Here is a 15,574-nt window from a genome sequence, read left to right as displayed (position 1 = left end):
TTGATTGACAGCAGCCCGACCAAGTCCGCAAACGAGTGTCTTAATTGTGTCACTTTCCTGTAGTAAATATACACAATATGTAGTGTACATATTGGAACGTTTGTTCTCCTTTGGCAAACATCTCCGTGAAAAAAAATGCTTTACATTCGCCGCTATGAAAGACTACAGCCACTTTAGCATTTGTATATTCATTTGGATTTATCGTAGTTACTAGCGTGTACAGATCAGATAATGGTATTTGATAAGAACAGGTGATGTATGTTTATCAGCCAAGGCATGCGTGCCACTCAGTATTCAAGCACTTGTATATTGCTTAGAAGTGATGTAATGTCGCATAATGAACGCAGCCATAATCATAGGCACTTTCTGCAATATCTATATGTCAGTGTTATGGTGCTCATAACAGTATCTTGTCATGAGAGTAATTACTGACAAAATGAGCATTGATTGCTTTTTTTTACAGTAAGTCAGATGCATATGCTTATTTACTCACAAAGTAGGAAGAGAATGGCTAGTGCTCATGGCCACATACATACTGTACATGGACACACATTTCAAATAGTCGCAGATCATGAAATTTACAGACCATCAAAGTGATTTGCAACCCGCTGTCAACGTTCCTGACTCCATTCTGAGCTTCCATCTTTCCCCCTCTTCCCTTTTCTGGTAATTTGTCCCTCGGCATGCCACCACCTCTAACCTTTTATTTTCGCCACAGCCTATAAATCACACTTCTGCTGTCATTTGGAATCAGCTAGCCAATCTCACGTCTTAATCCGTTCCTCCCTCGGTATAGTCGAACGACGACAGGCCTGTTTCCACGGATCTCCTGTTCAATAATCTGTGAGGACAGATTTAAGGAAATCAAGCGGAAAATGGGACAACGAGGAGTGTGGGTAGACACGTGGAACATATGGAGGATGAGAAAAGTAAAAAAAAAAATTATCTCTTTTTGGCAAGAGAAGAAGCGTGAGAAGAAAGAGGGAGGAAAGAGGCCAGGAACGCTTCCAGGGGGAGATTAGAGTGAGATGAAGGCAGAAAGAAAAAGAAACGTATGAAAAGAGCTAGGATGAAGTCAAAATTCAGAGCAAGTGGGGCATCTCAACATTTGATTTCTGCGGCAAAAGAGTATATACACTTAGGGAGAGTGAGAAAATGAAACTGCGAGCTAACATTTTGAAATGTTGGTCTTCCATGTGTGCTCGTATAATCGCTCATCTGTCTCTGTCAGAAATCTCAATATCCGCTCTTTGTTAGGATGTGCCATTCGCACCAGTCGCGTTATTAAAAAGGGAATAATTAATGGAAGCTCAGCTATTGATCCCTCATGGCACTGAAAAATGGAGAACGGCAAGCAGACAGAAAGTTTTGGATGAGCCTGCTCTCTTTTTGGAAGATTTCCTACACAATATGAGAAACTAAATGCAATGACTCAGCCAGAACTATAATGATAAGAATGTCATGAGCACCATTAAACTCACATATACAGTGAAGAAAAGTATTTGAACACCCTACTATTTTGCTATTTCTCCCACTTAAAAATCATGGAGGGGTCTGAAATTTTCATCCCAGGTGCATGTCCACTGTGAGAGCGCTAAGCCAAAAAGAAAAATCCAGAAATAACAATGCATGATTTTTTTAACGATTTATTTGCGTGATATGGCTGCAAATAAGTATTTGAACACCTGAGAAAATGAATGTTAATATTTGGTACAGTAGCCTTTTTTTGCTATTACATAGGTCAAACGTTCCCTGTAGTTTTTCACCAGGTTTGCACACACTGCAGGAGGGGACCTTGACCCACTTCTCTAAACAAATCTTCTCTAGATCAGTCAGGTTTCCGGGCTGTCGCTGAGAAACACGGAGTTTGAGCCCCCTCCAGAAATGTTCAATTGGGTTCAGGTCTAGAGACTGGCTGGGCCATGCTAGAACCTTGATATTCTTTTTACGGAGCCACTCCTTGGTTTTCCTGGCTTTGTGCTCCATGTCGTGTTGGAAGACTCAGCCACGACCCATCCTTTATGCTCTGACAGAGGGAAGGAGGTTGTTCCCCAAAATCTTACAATACACGGCCCCAGTCATCTCTCTTTAATGCAGAGCACTAGTCCTGTCCCATGTGCAGAAAAACTCCCCCAAAGCATGATGCTACCACCCCCATGCTTCAGAGTAGGGATGGTTTTCTTCGGATTGTATTCTTCATTCTTCTTCCTCCAGACAAGCTTAGTGGAATTATGACTAGAAAGTTCTATTTTGTTGTCATCTGATCACAAAACTTTCTCCCATGACTCCTCTGTATCATCCAGATGGTCATATGTAAACTCAAGACGGGCCTTGACATGTGCTGGTTTAATCAGGGGAACTTTTCGAGCCATGCATGATTTCAAGCCATGACGTCTAGGTGTATTACCTACAATAACATTGGAAACTGTGGTCCCAGCTCTTTCCAGGTCATTGACCAACTCCTGTAGTGAAGTTTCGGGCTGGTTCCTCACCTTTTTTTAGAATCATTGAGACCCCATGAGGTGATATGTTGCATGGGACTCCACTCCGATTGAGATTGACCATCATGTTTAGCTTCTTCCATTTTCTAATGATTGCTGCAACAGTGGACCTTTTTTCACCAAGCTGCTTAGCAATTGCTTTGTAGCCCTTTTCAGCCTTATGAGGGTGTACAATTTTGTCTCTGGTGTCTTTGCACAACTATTTGGTTTTCGCCATGTTACAAGTTAAATTCTTACTGGTTGTATGGGTTGGACAGGTGTCTTTATGCAGCTAACGACCTCAAACAGGTGCATCTGATTCAGGATTATACATGGAGTGCAGGTGAAATGAAATGAAATGAAATGAAATGAAATGAAATGATCTGCATTTATATAGCGCTTTTCAAGTCAATGACTTCCCAAAGCGCTTTACATTGTGCTTCACATTTCCCAATAGCGGCCATGATCTGTGCAGCCATGTAAGGCTGCTAACCTGCTTATTGGGGGTATTGGGGGTTCAGTGTCTTACCCAAGGACACTTCGGCATGTAACACGGACAAGCCGGGATTCGAACTGGGATCCCTTAATCCTAAAACGATCGCTCTACCTCCTGAGCTACTGCCGCCCCAGGTGGACTTCTAATGGGCGGACTAACAGGTCTTTAAGGGTACGAATTCTAGATGATACACAGGTGTTTAAATACTTACTTGCAGCTGTATCATACAAATAAATGGTTAAAAAAATCATGCATTTCTAGATTTTTTATGTATATATATATATATATATATATATATATATATATATATATATAATTATGTAAGGTGCATAATTGTCAAGTAATGGAGAGTACAAATGTGTGCTCAAAGGCACCTCCCACTTGAATTTCTTTTGACTAATTGTAGTTATCCACCTGCACCGCTTATCCTCACTAGGGTCGCGGGGGTGCTGGAGCCCATCCCAACAATCATCGGGCAGTGGGCAGGAAACACCCTGAACCGGTTGCCAGCCAGTCGCAGGGCATACAGAGACAGACAACTCACTCGCTCATTCACACCTAGGGACAATTTGGAATGTGGGAGAAAAACGGAGTGCCTGGAGGAAACCCACATAAGCAAGGGGAGAACATGCAAACTCTACATAGGAAGGTTCGATCTCATGATCTCAGAACTGTGCCGCACTCGCACTAACCACTGCCGTGCTGCCCTAAAATTGTTTATTCATGTATAAATATATTGTACTTAAATATTAATATAGCATCACTGTCTTGTGAAAAAAAACAGACATTCAAAGAGTGTTTGCTCCTAAGATATGTGTGGACAATTTAATTGACAACAATTATTATTTTACTATGGTGAAAATGCATATGTGCCTTGTTTGTTACATTAGATAGATAGATAGATAGATTCACATTTCCAGCAGCATCCCTGAGCTGAGAACAATACAATAATAAAGCAAAAAGAATACAATATACAAATACCCAGTGTGACGTGCAAATGCCCACTTAGAATGCGCCAACTACCGCACCATCCTCATCAATTCCTTATTAATCCTGTTTTCTTGTCACCACTCATTGTTCTGTCCATTAAAAGCTTTAAATCCCACCAAAAAAGATGTACCTATAAAAAAGGATACATAGAATGTTTATCCGTTGAAGAATTAATTTGCATTTGCTATTTGAATTTTACATCTCTCAGCAGCTTTATTTCATTTGTTGCACTTTGTCTGATTTTCTTTTGAAGCACTTAAATGAACTTTTTCTCGTTAAATGAGAATTCAAAGTATTCAAAATCAGTTGCTAGTAATCGCCCATGAGATAATCAGCATTTTATAGTACGCCTTTTAAGAGAGTCTATGCAAAATAAAGGTTCTAAGTGTTTTGGGGCTTTACTTTTTTGATTACTGTAAATTCCGGACTATAAGCCGCTACTTTTTTCCCCAAACTTTCAACCCTGCGGCTTATTCAGTGATGAGGCCAATTCATGTAATTTTTTAACGACATGACGCATCTTTCAAGTTAAACACAATCGGGCAGTCCGATATAGAAGGAAACAGAGCTACCGCACGTAATCTTTACCATGCGAGCGTGATGTTAGCGTGTTTTTGAATAAGGGAGAGCGTGGGACAACGTCTATATGACAAAGTCTCTTTTCCATACTGAAGGAAGACGACTTTGATGATGTCAGTTATAAGGAGGAAGATGAGGCCGTTTTACCGTGCTTACTACAAGCACGGTATGTTTATTTAACAGAGCTGTTTACTGTTTTGCGAGCGTGTTGCTAGTAGCGTTTGCTACCCTTCACAGGCACGGTTTGGGATGAAAGTTACAATATTATTATTAAAACTTTGAAAACTCTCTCGGTGTACCGTCTTTCTTTGTAAATATATGTAACCATGTATAATATGTATTTGCAACTGTATATTTTTGTAATGTATTTATTTTAGAAACTTATTCTGATATGTTTTGAACGAGCAAATGAGAAAGAAGGGGCGGGGCAAACGCGGGCTGACGGGAAGTGGAGTAAAGGTGAGACGTGTTTGTGGACGCGCCCGACAATAGTGGGTATATATTTTTCCCACCCTTACCTTTGGAAATATACACTTTCTTCCTTGGATTACTTTCAACGGGCACCCGGACTCTGCAGGTCTGCATTAAATCTTAAGTACCGGTAACATTTTCCGTTCATTTTGCCAGCTGTGTTTTTTGGACTGTATCGGGTACGGGTTAATTTCGTGTTTGTATTGCGTTTTTTCAATGTGGGTGCATGCGGCTAATATACAGGTGCAGCTTGTGTATGTACAAAATCGATTTTCCTCCCCAAATGTGGTGGGTGCGGCTTATAATCAGGTGCGCTCTATAGTCAGGGATCAGAATTTTCCGCGGATCCGCGGATTTCCGCTGTTTTTGAACCCCAAAGGTCATTCCCGTAAATCGTCTAAATTCGATGAGAAAATATTTTGGGGGGGTGAGGTATGATACGTGACTGTTTCATCACCCCAAGTTAGCAGTTAGAGATCGCGAGAAAAATCGGCAAAAAGAAGCGCAGCGCATTAGATCTATAACACACAACGTGGTTTAGCTAACAAATAGATCGACACCTACCATTGGTCGATAGGTTCGCTGATAACCAATCAGTGGAGCTTTTGTTCAGAGCATTGGCTTTCTCAAACATGGCGCTCCTTCCGGTCTTTTCAAACAGTGAAATGAGTGTTTGAAAAAGTAAATATGAAAATACTAAGAAAAGAAGACGAGGCTTTTGTCTCCGAGATTGATAAAGGAATCAAGAATAAATTTAAGTGGTCATGGCTGGAGAAGACTGTCACAGTAAACGTTAAAATCGGCGCAAAGATCGAGGAAGTTACAGAAACTTTGAGCCAGTTCATCGCAAAGTGTGATGTTCCAGGGAAAGCAAAGTGTCTATACTGTGTCGATCTGATCAATTATGGTACGCGAGGTTGTGTGGCACTGATCGATCATGCTAAAATGAACAAGCACAAAGCAAAAATAGCTTGCCGGCGATCAAATGATGCACTCGGATTCGCATTTAAAATCGGCAGTGAAACTAACAGTAACACCACCGGTTCAACATTATTGGCCGTTCCAAATCCTTCCACTTCAAATACTAGCAGCAGTCAACCACTGGTTCCCCTGTGTGACAGAAAATCCCAATCTGAGGTATTTATAAATCTATTTATTTATGAAATGATTTTATCTTTTGTGTTTATACAATATTTAGAACAGGATAAACAAAATTTAAAATTTGTTATAAACATGATTAAAATAAATTATTTTGTATCATCATGATAATGTTCAATATTACAAATGCTTTTAATGTCAATATATTATTATTTTTTAAATTTATATATATATATATATATATATATATATATATATATATATATATATATAAAATACATGGTTTCTGTTTTGTTGGATTTAATTCATTCTAGTGCAATTTTCACATAGCAAATAAGATAAATGCTGTTGGCTTCGCCCCCCTGAGCCCCCCACCGGGCTCCGCCCTGGACCTGGCCGGGGCCTGCGGCCCCTGGACCCTGGCTATTTCAGCTGAAAATGAAAATCTCCATTCTGATCCCTGTATAGTCCGGAATTTACGGTAATCATTTCAGTGTGACTGTTCTGTTGTTTTCGCCAAGGGTTGCACATTTTTGGTTTGGGACCAATGTTTTTAAAATTGGTGCATACGTACTAATTTTCTCATTCGCCATAATTCCTCTACCCATTAATTCTCACAATTTCCATCAATTCTCCAAATTGCAAGCTCTATTTCCTGTGAGAGCATGTTAAAACTGTGACTCACTTTGCTGTCCTATTATATTAGGTTGCAGAATAAAAAATCTTGCACAAAGGTTCAAAGCACACAAGAAAATCTGCTTTCCTGTCAACAGCTAGGGTCAAACAAATGGCCCTTGGGCAAGCACAGGCTAAGCTGTCCACAAAAATAAAATCACATGGAAATGCTCAACCTAGTAAAAAAATTTGTCTGAGAGTAATATGCAAATACAGAAAGAGTGACATCTTTTTTCCTGTTGGATCCAAATGTGAATGCAATGTTCCCGTGGTAGAGATAAAGGATGAAACACTGACGTTTTCTCTCGTTTTTAAATGAAATTGATGCTTCCTAAAGGACAACACAAACTGAGGATTCTCTCCTAAGAAACATGCTTTTAATGTTGTCAAGCGTGTACTAAAACTCCTTCACGGCTCTAATTGGTCCTTTCGGTGCAATTCCTTTGATGTTCAGGGACAAGAGGAAATGGTGGGTCCTATAAACCTTCATTAATACTTAATTCCGACTCTTTAACCCGGCAGCAGTCCAACACACTGCTAGGCTCACACCGAATACACTCAATTGGGCCTGAGACGGCACACAATCCTGTTCCGTCCGAGACTTCCAACAGAAAGATTACATTTTCTGCACTCAACGGCTCAGAGAATCAAAGACCAGAGATAAATAGAGCCAGGAAGAAAATGGAATCGTCAAAGATCGAGCCAAGAGCAGCTCGGGGAAGATAAATGCAAAGTCTAGAAAAGGGAACTCCATTGTGACCATGAGAGAGTGGTAAAAGTCTACTTGGCATAGAGATAAGTTAGTGTTGAAACAAGACAAGTGGGTTATAAAAAAGCAACAAAAGGACAGGGAGTGAATGTGTCAACAAGAGGTGCAGTTTTCTGTTTATAGCACAATCAAATGTGAGAAATGTTTTCTTAAAAACTATGGTGTATCACAATAAAAGCTTGTAATGCTAAGATTTTTAGATTATAGTACTGTTATCCCTTCTTAATTCATGCTTCATACTTTGTGGCCGATTGAAAAAATATTCCGCAATCCATCATCCCCGATTGCGTATTGTCGATTGGCGACTGGCAATGCACACTGCTGACAGGCCTGGGGGCTTTCTTTTGACGTACTTTTGCTGTGTTATTTTGTATTTCTAGCTAAAAAAAATGAATTGCACTGGTACGGTTCTGATCCATTATCCCCAATCCAATATTGCTATGTGAAGGGACCGACAGAAAACACTTCTGTCAGGAGGCATTCTATTCTTGCCAGACTCAAATTAAATTGTAATTCAGGTTAGCATGATGAATGATGGATTACAGAGTTAATTGATTTCTCAGGGACATTCCCGTCTTGATTCCTAAATCCAACTTTTGATCCCAGTACCCGCATATTTAGCGTAGTCACTGGTATTACAAATTGAATCTGGCTCCAAAAAAAGGCAAAAAAACAATGTTGTACATTTAATTAGGGCAGGGGTCACTGAACCTTTTGATGCTGAAAGCTACTTTTGTCACTGATTGGCGCGAAAAACAACGTATAATATTACTATGTTGTCACTGTGTTATTACCAGGCAGTAATTCGTAAACATCTAGTCAACCACTAAAACCTCCTGTCAGTTTGAAATAGAATTTACTCTAAAATCACAATGACCTAAGCTATTGTCAGGATCTGTCCTCGGGCTGCTCAGGTGTTTTTAGAGGGCTACCTGGTGCCCGGGTCACCACATTGGAGACCTGTGTATTAAAAAGCTATTGGGAGAGGCTGCTACATCATAAAAACATTGATGCAAATTACGTAACTGCACACACACACAGCAGAATGATCGTTATTATGCGCAAATGAAATAAGTTCCTTTTGGGTCCACCTCAGCTGATCATTGGGTGACGATCAAGAATGATCCAGGCATGCAGAATGAGAGTTACCCTGCTTTCATTTACCCACTTTTTTTCTGACAGCACAGCAGATGGCAAAACGCACACATACACTTGAATGTTTGCACACGTTCTCAACTTTTTTGCCTCCCTGACTCATTCGTCGCCTTGATCCAGCGCATTGCCTCACAGTGGTATCTTCACAGTACGTGCCTTATGGAGTTTGACATTCCCCCGCTAACGCAAACAAAAATACCCCAAATCCGTCTTGATTTTGCTCAGTAAGCACGAGCGTGACCGCGGAACAACGCGGCCCACTTTCCCCTTTCCGCGCCACCTTGCTTCGTTTATCTTCTGGTGGCTCTGGCTGTGTTTTCTCTCCGGGAGAAAACATCTACCTTGAAAACGAGCCTCGGGTGGCTCGTTGGACAGCCGTCTGAAGCATCTGTTGAGGGCTGTTGCCATGCGATGAAATGAGGCGCAGGATGGAAATTAAAATAAACAACCCACGCAGGAAGCCATCTATGGCTGTATTTCACTCAAGCGTTTATAAGGTCTGTAAAAGTGTGCTACTGTTTGACAGACAACACAATGAGTAAATATATTTATAAATTATGTCACAGTTATCCTCCCAATACAAAAAAATTGCCGATAATTGGTCACTTGAGGCCACACTATTAGGAGTATTAATGTAAAAGTAGAACTTGATCGCGTCTTCTCTCTATCTCTTTGTAATGTGAAGGAGGCACCAAAAAGCTCAGCCATAATCAGTTGCATGGCTCGGGATTCTAACACCCTAAGTATCTGTTCCTCCCTAGATCAAACTTTAATTTTCTATAGAAGTAGTAACACATCTTGGTCGTATTTCCTCTCTACCTCTGTGTATTATGCGCAAGGCACTGGATAACTCGGCCATCCCCTGTCACATGGCTCAGGCTGTTGTGATTTTACACGCTTCTGAACTTTAGCAAATACATTGAAGTTTTTTTGTATGTTTTTTAGTCGCACTCCTGTGTATCTTTGTGCATGAACGCCGATTTAATCAAGACTGCCATCTTGTTGATTGAGATTGATGTGTTACTTTTCTGTACTAGACATACACAAAGTGTACTGTACACATTTGTAATGTTTTGTACTCCTTTAGCAAATAATTGCTGTTATGAGAGACCTCTACAGCTGTAATTGGCCATAGGTTACATTTACCCGATGTAGCATTTGTATATTTATTTTGGTTTAATATAGTTCCTACTGAGTACAGCAAAGATAATGCCACATGATAAAAAGGAGTGAAATATTTCTGTTAGCCAAGGCATGTGTAACATTAAGGAAGGTACATTATTTAATATTTGACCACTAGGAGCACGCTATTGCTAGTGCGACCGGAAACGAATCCTACAAAGCAGAATGAAGAAGAACTAACTCCGGAGAGTCTAGTGACCAAACAGGAGCCTTGTTAACTCAAGATGCTCTCCACCACACTAACCTAATGTCATCGCACAAGACCTCCAGTATTCCCTCAAGTATTAATGTAAGTCTGTCATCATTGAATAATTTGGTTTTTAGTGATCTCAAAATTAAAACACCAGGTTAAAACGTTGACGAATTTGTAAGCAAACTTATGTTTTGGTTAAAAGAGCAAAAACTTCATTCGAGATTTATTATACAGCGTTTCTATATGAATATTAAATATTTTGTTTTTCCGCTTTTTTTATAGGCTTAGATTAGTTTGTTAATTTTTTTTACAATTATCTTCTGGCAGACCCATCTTGGAAATGACATTGATTGAAAACAAGACCAGCTGATCAAGGAACCTGCGAGTTCCTCCAAGCTGCTGTGTTGGAGAAGTAAAAACGTACACAGTTTCCAGTTTACCCGGGATATCATTCCAAAGAAACACGTAAATAATATAATATTAATTTTGTCTAAATATTTGTATGTATGAGGCAGCGCGGCGGCACAGTGGTTAGCGCATGTGCGGCACAGTTCATGTCATGGGAACCTCCTGCGTGGGTTCAAATCCAGCTCCAGACTTCCTGTGCGGAGTTTGTATGTTCTCCCCGTGCTTGCGTGGGTTTCCTCCGAGCACTCCGGTTTCCTCCCACATTCCAAAAACATGCATTTCAGGTGAATTGGCCGGTTCAAATTGTCCCTAAGTGTGAATGAGCGAGTGAGTTTTCTGTACCCGTGTGCCCTGCGATTGGCTGGCAACCAGTTCAGGGTGTCCCCTGCCCACTGCCCGATGATTGCTGGGATGGGCTTCAGCACCCCCGCGACCCTACTGAGGATAAGCGGTGCGGCTGATGATGATGCTGATGATTTGTATGTATTCAGAATAAACACTATTTTCAAATCAACATGCAAGTGTGTCGTTCAGTGCCCTAACACTAATTTACTTGACCAGAAATATAACATTGCAACATTTGTCAATCTCAACAGTCACAACAAACAATATAAATGAATGAATCAGTGAATGTCCTTTATTGTCATGATATAAGTACATTTAAATTGGGGGGATTTAGGTCTTTATAGTGCAATTAAAACTAATTTAAAAGGTAAACAATGTGAAAAAAGATGAAAAAAAAACAAAGCCACAATATATTTATGATAAACAATGTGTTTATTCACAGTGGCAGTTGTATGGAACATAAGGCTAAAGGACAGCCTCCAATAATTTTGAGGCAAAACAAAGAAAGTTTGTAGGAAGTACCCTAACAAGACAAATGTTGGCACTCCACTGTTTCACCTAATTCTTAGCAAAAAGGTTTTACTTTTATGAATGCACCACTGTTTGGAATGGCGTGGTTATGTGACTCTCCACCAGCGATTATTATTGTGCACCAAAGGCTTGGGGAGAATGGTAATGACTCCATGATTTCAGACACCCATTCAGCTGATCCTGTGAATGACTAGTAGTATTTGTTCACGTAAACATCCTGCATTGACTGGGTTTCCCCAGGAATTTTGATCGATATTGTAAAATAAATAACCAAGTATTTTACAAAAGGATATAGAAATCAGCTGCAGTCTCATTTATGTTTTTTTTTTTACTTTGCAGTGACTTGTTTAATTTACCTTATTTGAATGCATACAGACTGTGTATTATATCTAAAATTAAAAACACAATCCATGTCACCACATTTATACCATTCTCTCACACACAAACCTTTTTATACGTTAGAAATGATTCAATTATCGTTGTCCAAGGTAATATGTTCGTGCAACACAAATTAATATAGTAATTTGTATTATCTTTTCTTCCAAAATACAAACAGACTACCTCTACCAGCAAAAAAAAAGCAAAAGTGGCTGTGAATACGATTTATAGGGAAGCACGTAGCTAATAACATGGCTTGCAGTAGCAGTTAGAAAACAATGCTAAAAACACGAGTTAAATCATAATAAAACACAGTGGTATAATCTTTTTTTCGAGACACAAACACACAATACTCTTACTGGTGCAGCAACTCAATGCTTTGAGCGGGGACCCAAAATAGTTCTTTGTGGTAGTATCTCCATGTTGCAGATGAAACAAGACCTTCACCAAAACATAGTGAGTTTTGGTTGCTTTGGGTTCCCATCGCATCGAGACTTGAGATAAACACGACGGCGACTTTTAGCTATGGATTCCACAATGTAAAAGAAATACAAATTTCTAGACCTTTGATTTTTTTTTTTTATGTAAAATTACATTGGTATGATAGTTTATGTATTTTTGCTTGGTATTTAAATCAAACTTGTTGTCTTTTTACTGAATGAAAGATTTTTTTGGACCACTAGGAGACAGTAAATATTACATACTGTCCCTTTAAGGATTCAGATATGCCAAACATTGAAAATCGTATTTCAGAATGGCTAGAGAATTTTCAGATTAGGAAAAAAAATTCCCAGTAGCAATTAATAGTGCCATTTTTATGTTGAAAGTGTTTTTTAGACCCTAAACCATAAAGAAGAAATTATTGATAACTTCATTGTGAAAAACGTTTTAATTTCTAATCAAGGTTATTATAACAAGATTCTAAAATGAACATTGCTTAATTTCAATTTTCATACTTGTGAAAATGTAAATTTTGTAATTTGCTACAAACTCGTGCAGTAAACTATGAAAGATTCTGAGTATAAGGTAGCTTTAAGAATTGAAGCACTTGTAAAATGTTTAGACGTTATGTATTTTCACATCATGAACAATATTTATATGTCAGTGTTAGGTGCTCATAATATCTTGTCATTATGTGTTATTGAAACCGGTCTCCAGAAGCAGGATTTTACTAGCCATCAGTAGGAAAAAACTATTATCATGCAGCCCTAGTAAATAAGGGTTCTGAAAAATGAAATCGCTTAAGATTCCCAGCCTGTCAAACCCGGCATATTTCTCCACTGCGTTTCGGGATATGATGAAGTGCAATCTGCCAAGCTGCAGACACAAGGTTGGGGGTCAACAGATGCGAGGCAAAAGTAGCCAAATACCAGCAGATCACATCGACTAAAATGTCACGTTTCAGCAGTTTGCTGGAGAAAATCAGCATATGGGAACCCCTGCCAGTTTTCTCCTGTCAAACAGTGGCAGGAGTGACAGGAAACAGGTTGGCTTGGAGATCCCAGAGGGGTAAGTAGTATCACCTTTTATAGACATGCCCAATGGCACTGCTCCTCCGTTTTTCACGTGAGCCAAACTCCCAAATCCTCAGTTCAAACAGAGGACAGATGGTCCCACGAGGGCTTTGCCATCTACCCATAATGAAAGACTATTTTATGTCAACTTTCCCACTACAAATCTGACTCACTGCCCATAATGCACTTTTTGTACAATATGCATGAACTCATAAACCCACAACAAGTTTAACCATAAGCCACAAAGTAGTACTTAACTAAGCAAATGGAAGAGGGAGAAATCCTCCAATCTTACCTCTGTGATAGCTGACTTGCTTCGTCTGCATGGAAAAGGTCCCCATCACCAGACCCATGATGATCTCAGAGAAATTGCGCCGAGTGTGTTTAAGTGTCTGTAATGGAGGCGTGTGTCTTCAATGGATGCGTGCACTGTAATTAAGTTAGTCCATTAGCCAGCTGCATCTGCAAGGACAGCTATCACTTCTCACGCCACCTCACTCGCATCTTCCAATCTGAGCATGTGTGCATGTGAGTTTATGTGAGTAAGAGAGTGAATTATATTAGGGAGAGGGGGCACGTGCACTGCGTAGCTACCTTTTGTTGAGGCTGTGACTGGAGCCGCCTTCTACGTGGCCCTCTCCTTCCCGTTCCCTCCCTCCCTGTCACTCATCATCAATTCTTCCGAGCCTCTATATGTATTGTCCCCCACCCCTGTCTGCGCTTTTATCCCGCCTTTCGCTCTCAGACGCTCTGTCTGGTAAAGATCCAAGCGTTGCACACTGTTGCACAGACTGACACATGGGAGGGGGAGGAATGAGTGAGTGGATAGGGAAAGGCGAAAGCTCATTTTTGCAACTGGAGGGTCTTGATTTCAATCATTGTGGCAAACAGTGATTGTAGGGATGCGCATCTGCTTTGGGAGTGTTGTCGATTGATTTGATATACTACATAATTGAGTTTAAGGTTGCTGTGTGCAATACAGACACATAAAGACGACCCCCGGGTTGCGACATCACTAGTTTAGAATATTTTTACATTACGATGTGGATTTAGATGCATTTTCCAGCCCCTTGTAATGGCATACAACGAGTTTTAAGTAATCGGTATTTAAATGACTGTGCAAGCTACACAGCTTATACGTCTCTAAAAAGGCTGTCTGATGTTGGTCATTGTCAAAATAAGCTTGGTGGAGCTGCCTATAATACTACAGGTTTAACACTCGCCCACAATGCTCCCTTTTGCCACTCTCCTTTCAGTTCAGAATCTCATGTAACAAACCTGAATTTGTTTAGCTATGGGTCCCAAGACTTGCAGTTGTGCTAAAGGGAAACACAAAAACACAACCACCATGGAAACAAAGCTGGCAATAATCAAGAAATCCGAAGAAGACACATGCGTCATTACCCTCACTAAGTTGCAAGAGTGTAAGCAAGTGGTTTAAGGGCATGACAAATCCTTAAGTTTTAAAACAAGTTTTAATTTGTTGTCATTTCTCCACTCTACCGACTAACTCCATTGTACTGGCTCAAGTCATGTCACACTAAAGTTAAAAAAAGATTTATTTATTTTTCTTTCAATGTATATTTATTTATAATATTATTTATTCATGAATACGCATATTCCATATAAGTAGTACTTTCCATATCATTTTTTTTAAATTTTCACATTTTATCTGGAGTACCAGGGGTCCGGAACGCTTTAGCTTTTTACCACTGGTTTTGATCCCCTGCGATACTGTAGTTTGACTTTGCAATCGCCACTTCAGAACAGATTCATGTCGTATCCTGGGGCTTGACTGTAATACGGCCGATATTATTTCTCCGGTGTATCGTAGCAATGATGTTAGACTCTCCACTAGGACTGATGTTGTTTTTTGCTGCATCTCGGCATAAAGTAGGCTAATGGTTTGTTGGTTCATCAGCTTCTTACTCTTCTTTACAAATTGATTTCCCTTAGGTAAACAAAACAGCTTTGCCGGGGACACCCCCATTTACCTGCCCTATGTGTTTTAGAGGATTGTAATGTATTTCAGTAGGGATGATTCAAATTGTATTGAAAATTTTTTAAGATGACATCCAATGCGCTAATGTGAGGAAATCTTTCCTCAATCGCATAGTCACATTACTGGGAAATTTCCATTGGCGCCTCAGGTACACATGCATACACATAAGGTAATTATTCTGCAACAGACCCTGTACACAGAGGCAGGCAATCCATCCAATTTCAGAATCCAATCCCTAGCCTGCACTGAATATAAAACGAATGCAGCCACACCATCAAACTGTAATGTGGCTGCGGTTCAGCAATTCA

At 39.9% G+C, this 15,574-nt stretch overlaps 1 protein-coding gene across 5 annotated transcripts in view; it reads right to left on the bottom strand.

The window, feature by feature from the left end:
• kcnip1a (Kv channel interacting protein 1 a) overlaps positions 1–15,574 on the bottom strand; it is a 70,369-nt gene that overhangs the window by 28,800 nt on the left and 25,995 nt on the right. The window contains exon 1 of one of the 5 annotated variants that reach the window (XM_088343661.1): positions 13,560–13,893. The exons of the other annotated variants lie outside the window; for them this stretch is intronic. Within the exon in view, the coding sequence (XP_088199787.1) occupies positions 13,560–13,617 (58 nt within the window). The 5' untranslated portion in view covers positions 13,618–13,893. Of the gene's footprint in view, positions 1–13,559; positions 13,894–15,574 lie in introns of those variants that run through there. 5 annotated transcript variants of the gene reach the window in all.

This window comes from Urocampus carinirostris, chromosome 9 (assembly GCF_059441175.1).
Source record: "Urocampus carinirostris isolate Australia breed hairy pipefish chromosome 9, RoL_Ucar_1.0, whole genome shotgun sequence".
NCBI lineage: Eukaryota > Metazoa > Chordata > Actinopteri > Syngnathiformes > Syngnathidae > Urocampus > Urocampus carinirostris.
This window is presented reverse-complemented; position numbering and strand designations above follow the sequence as displayed.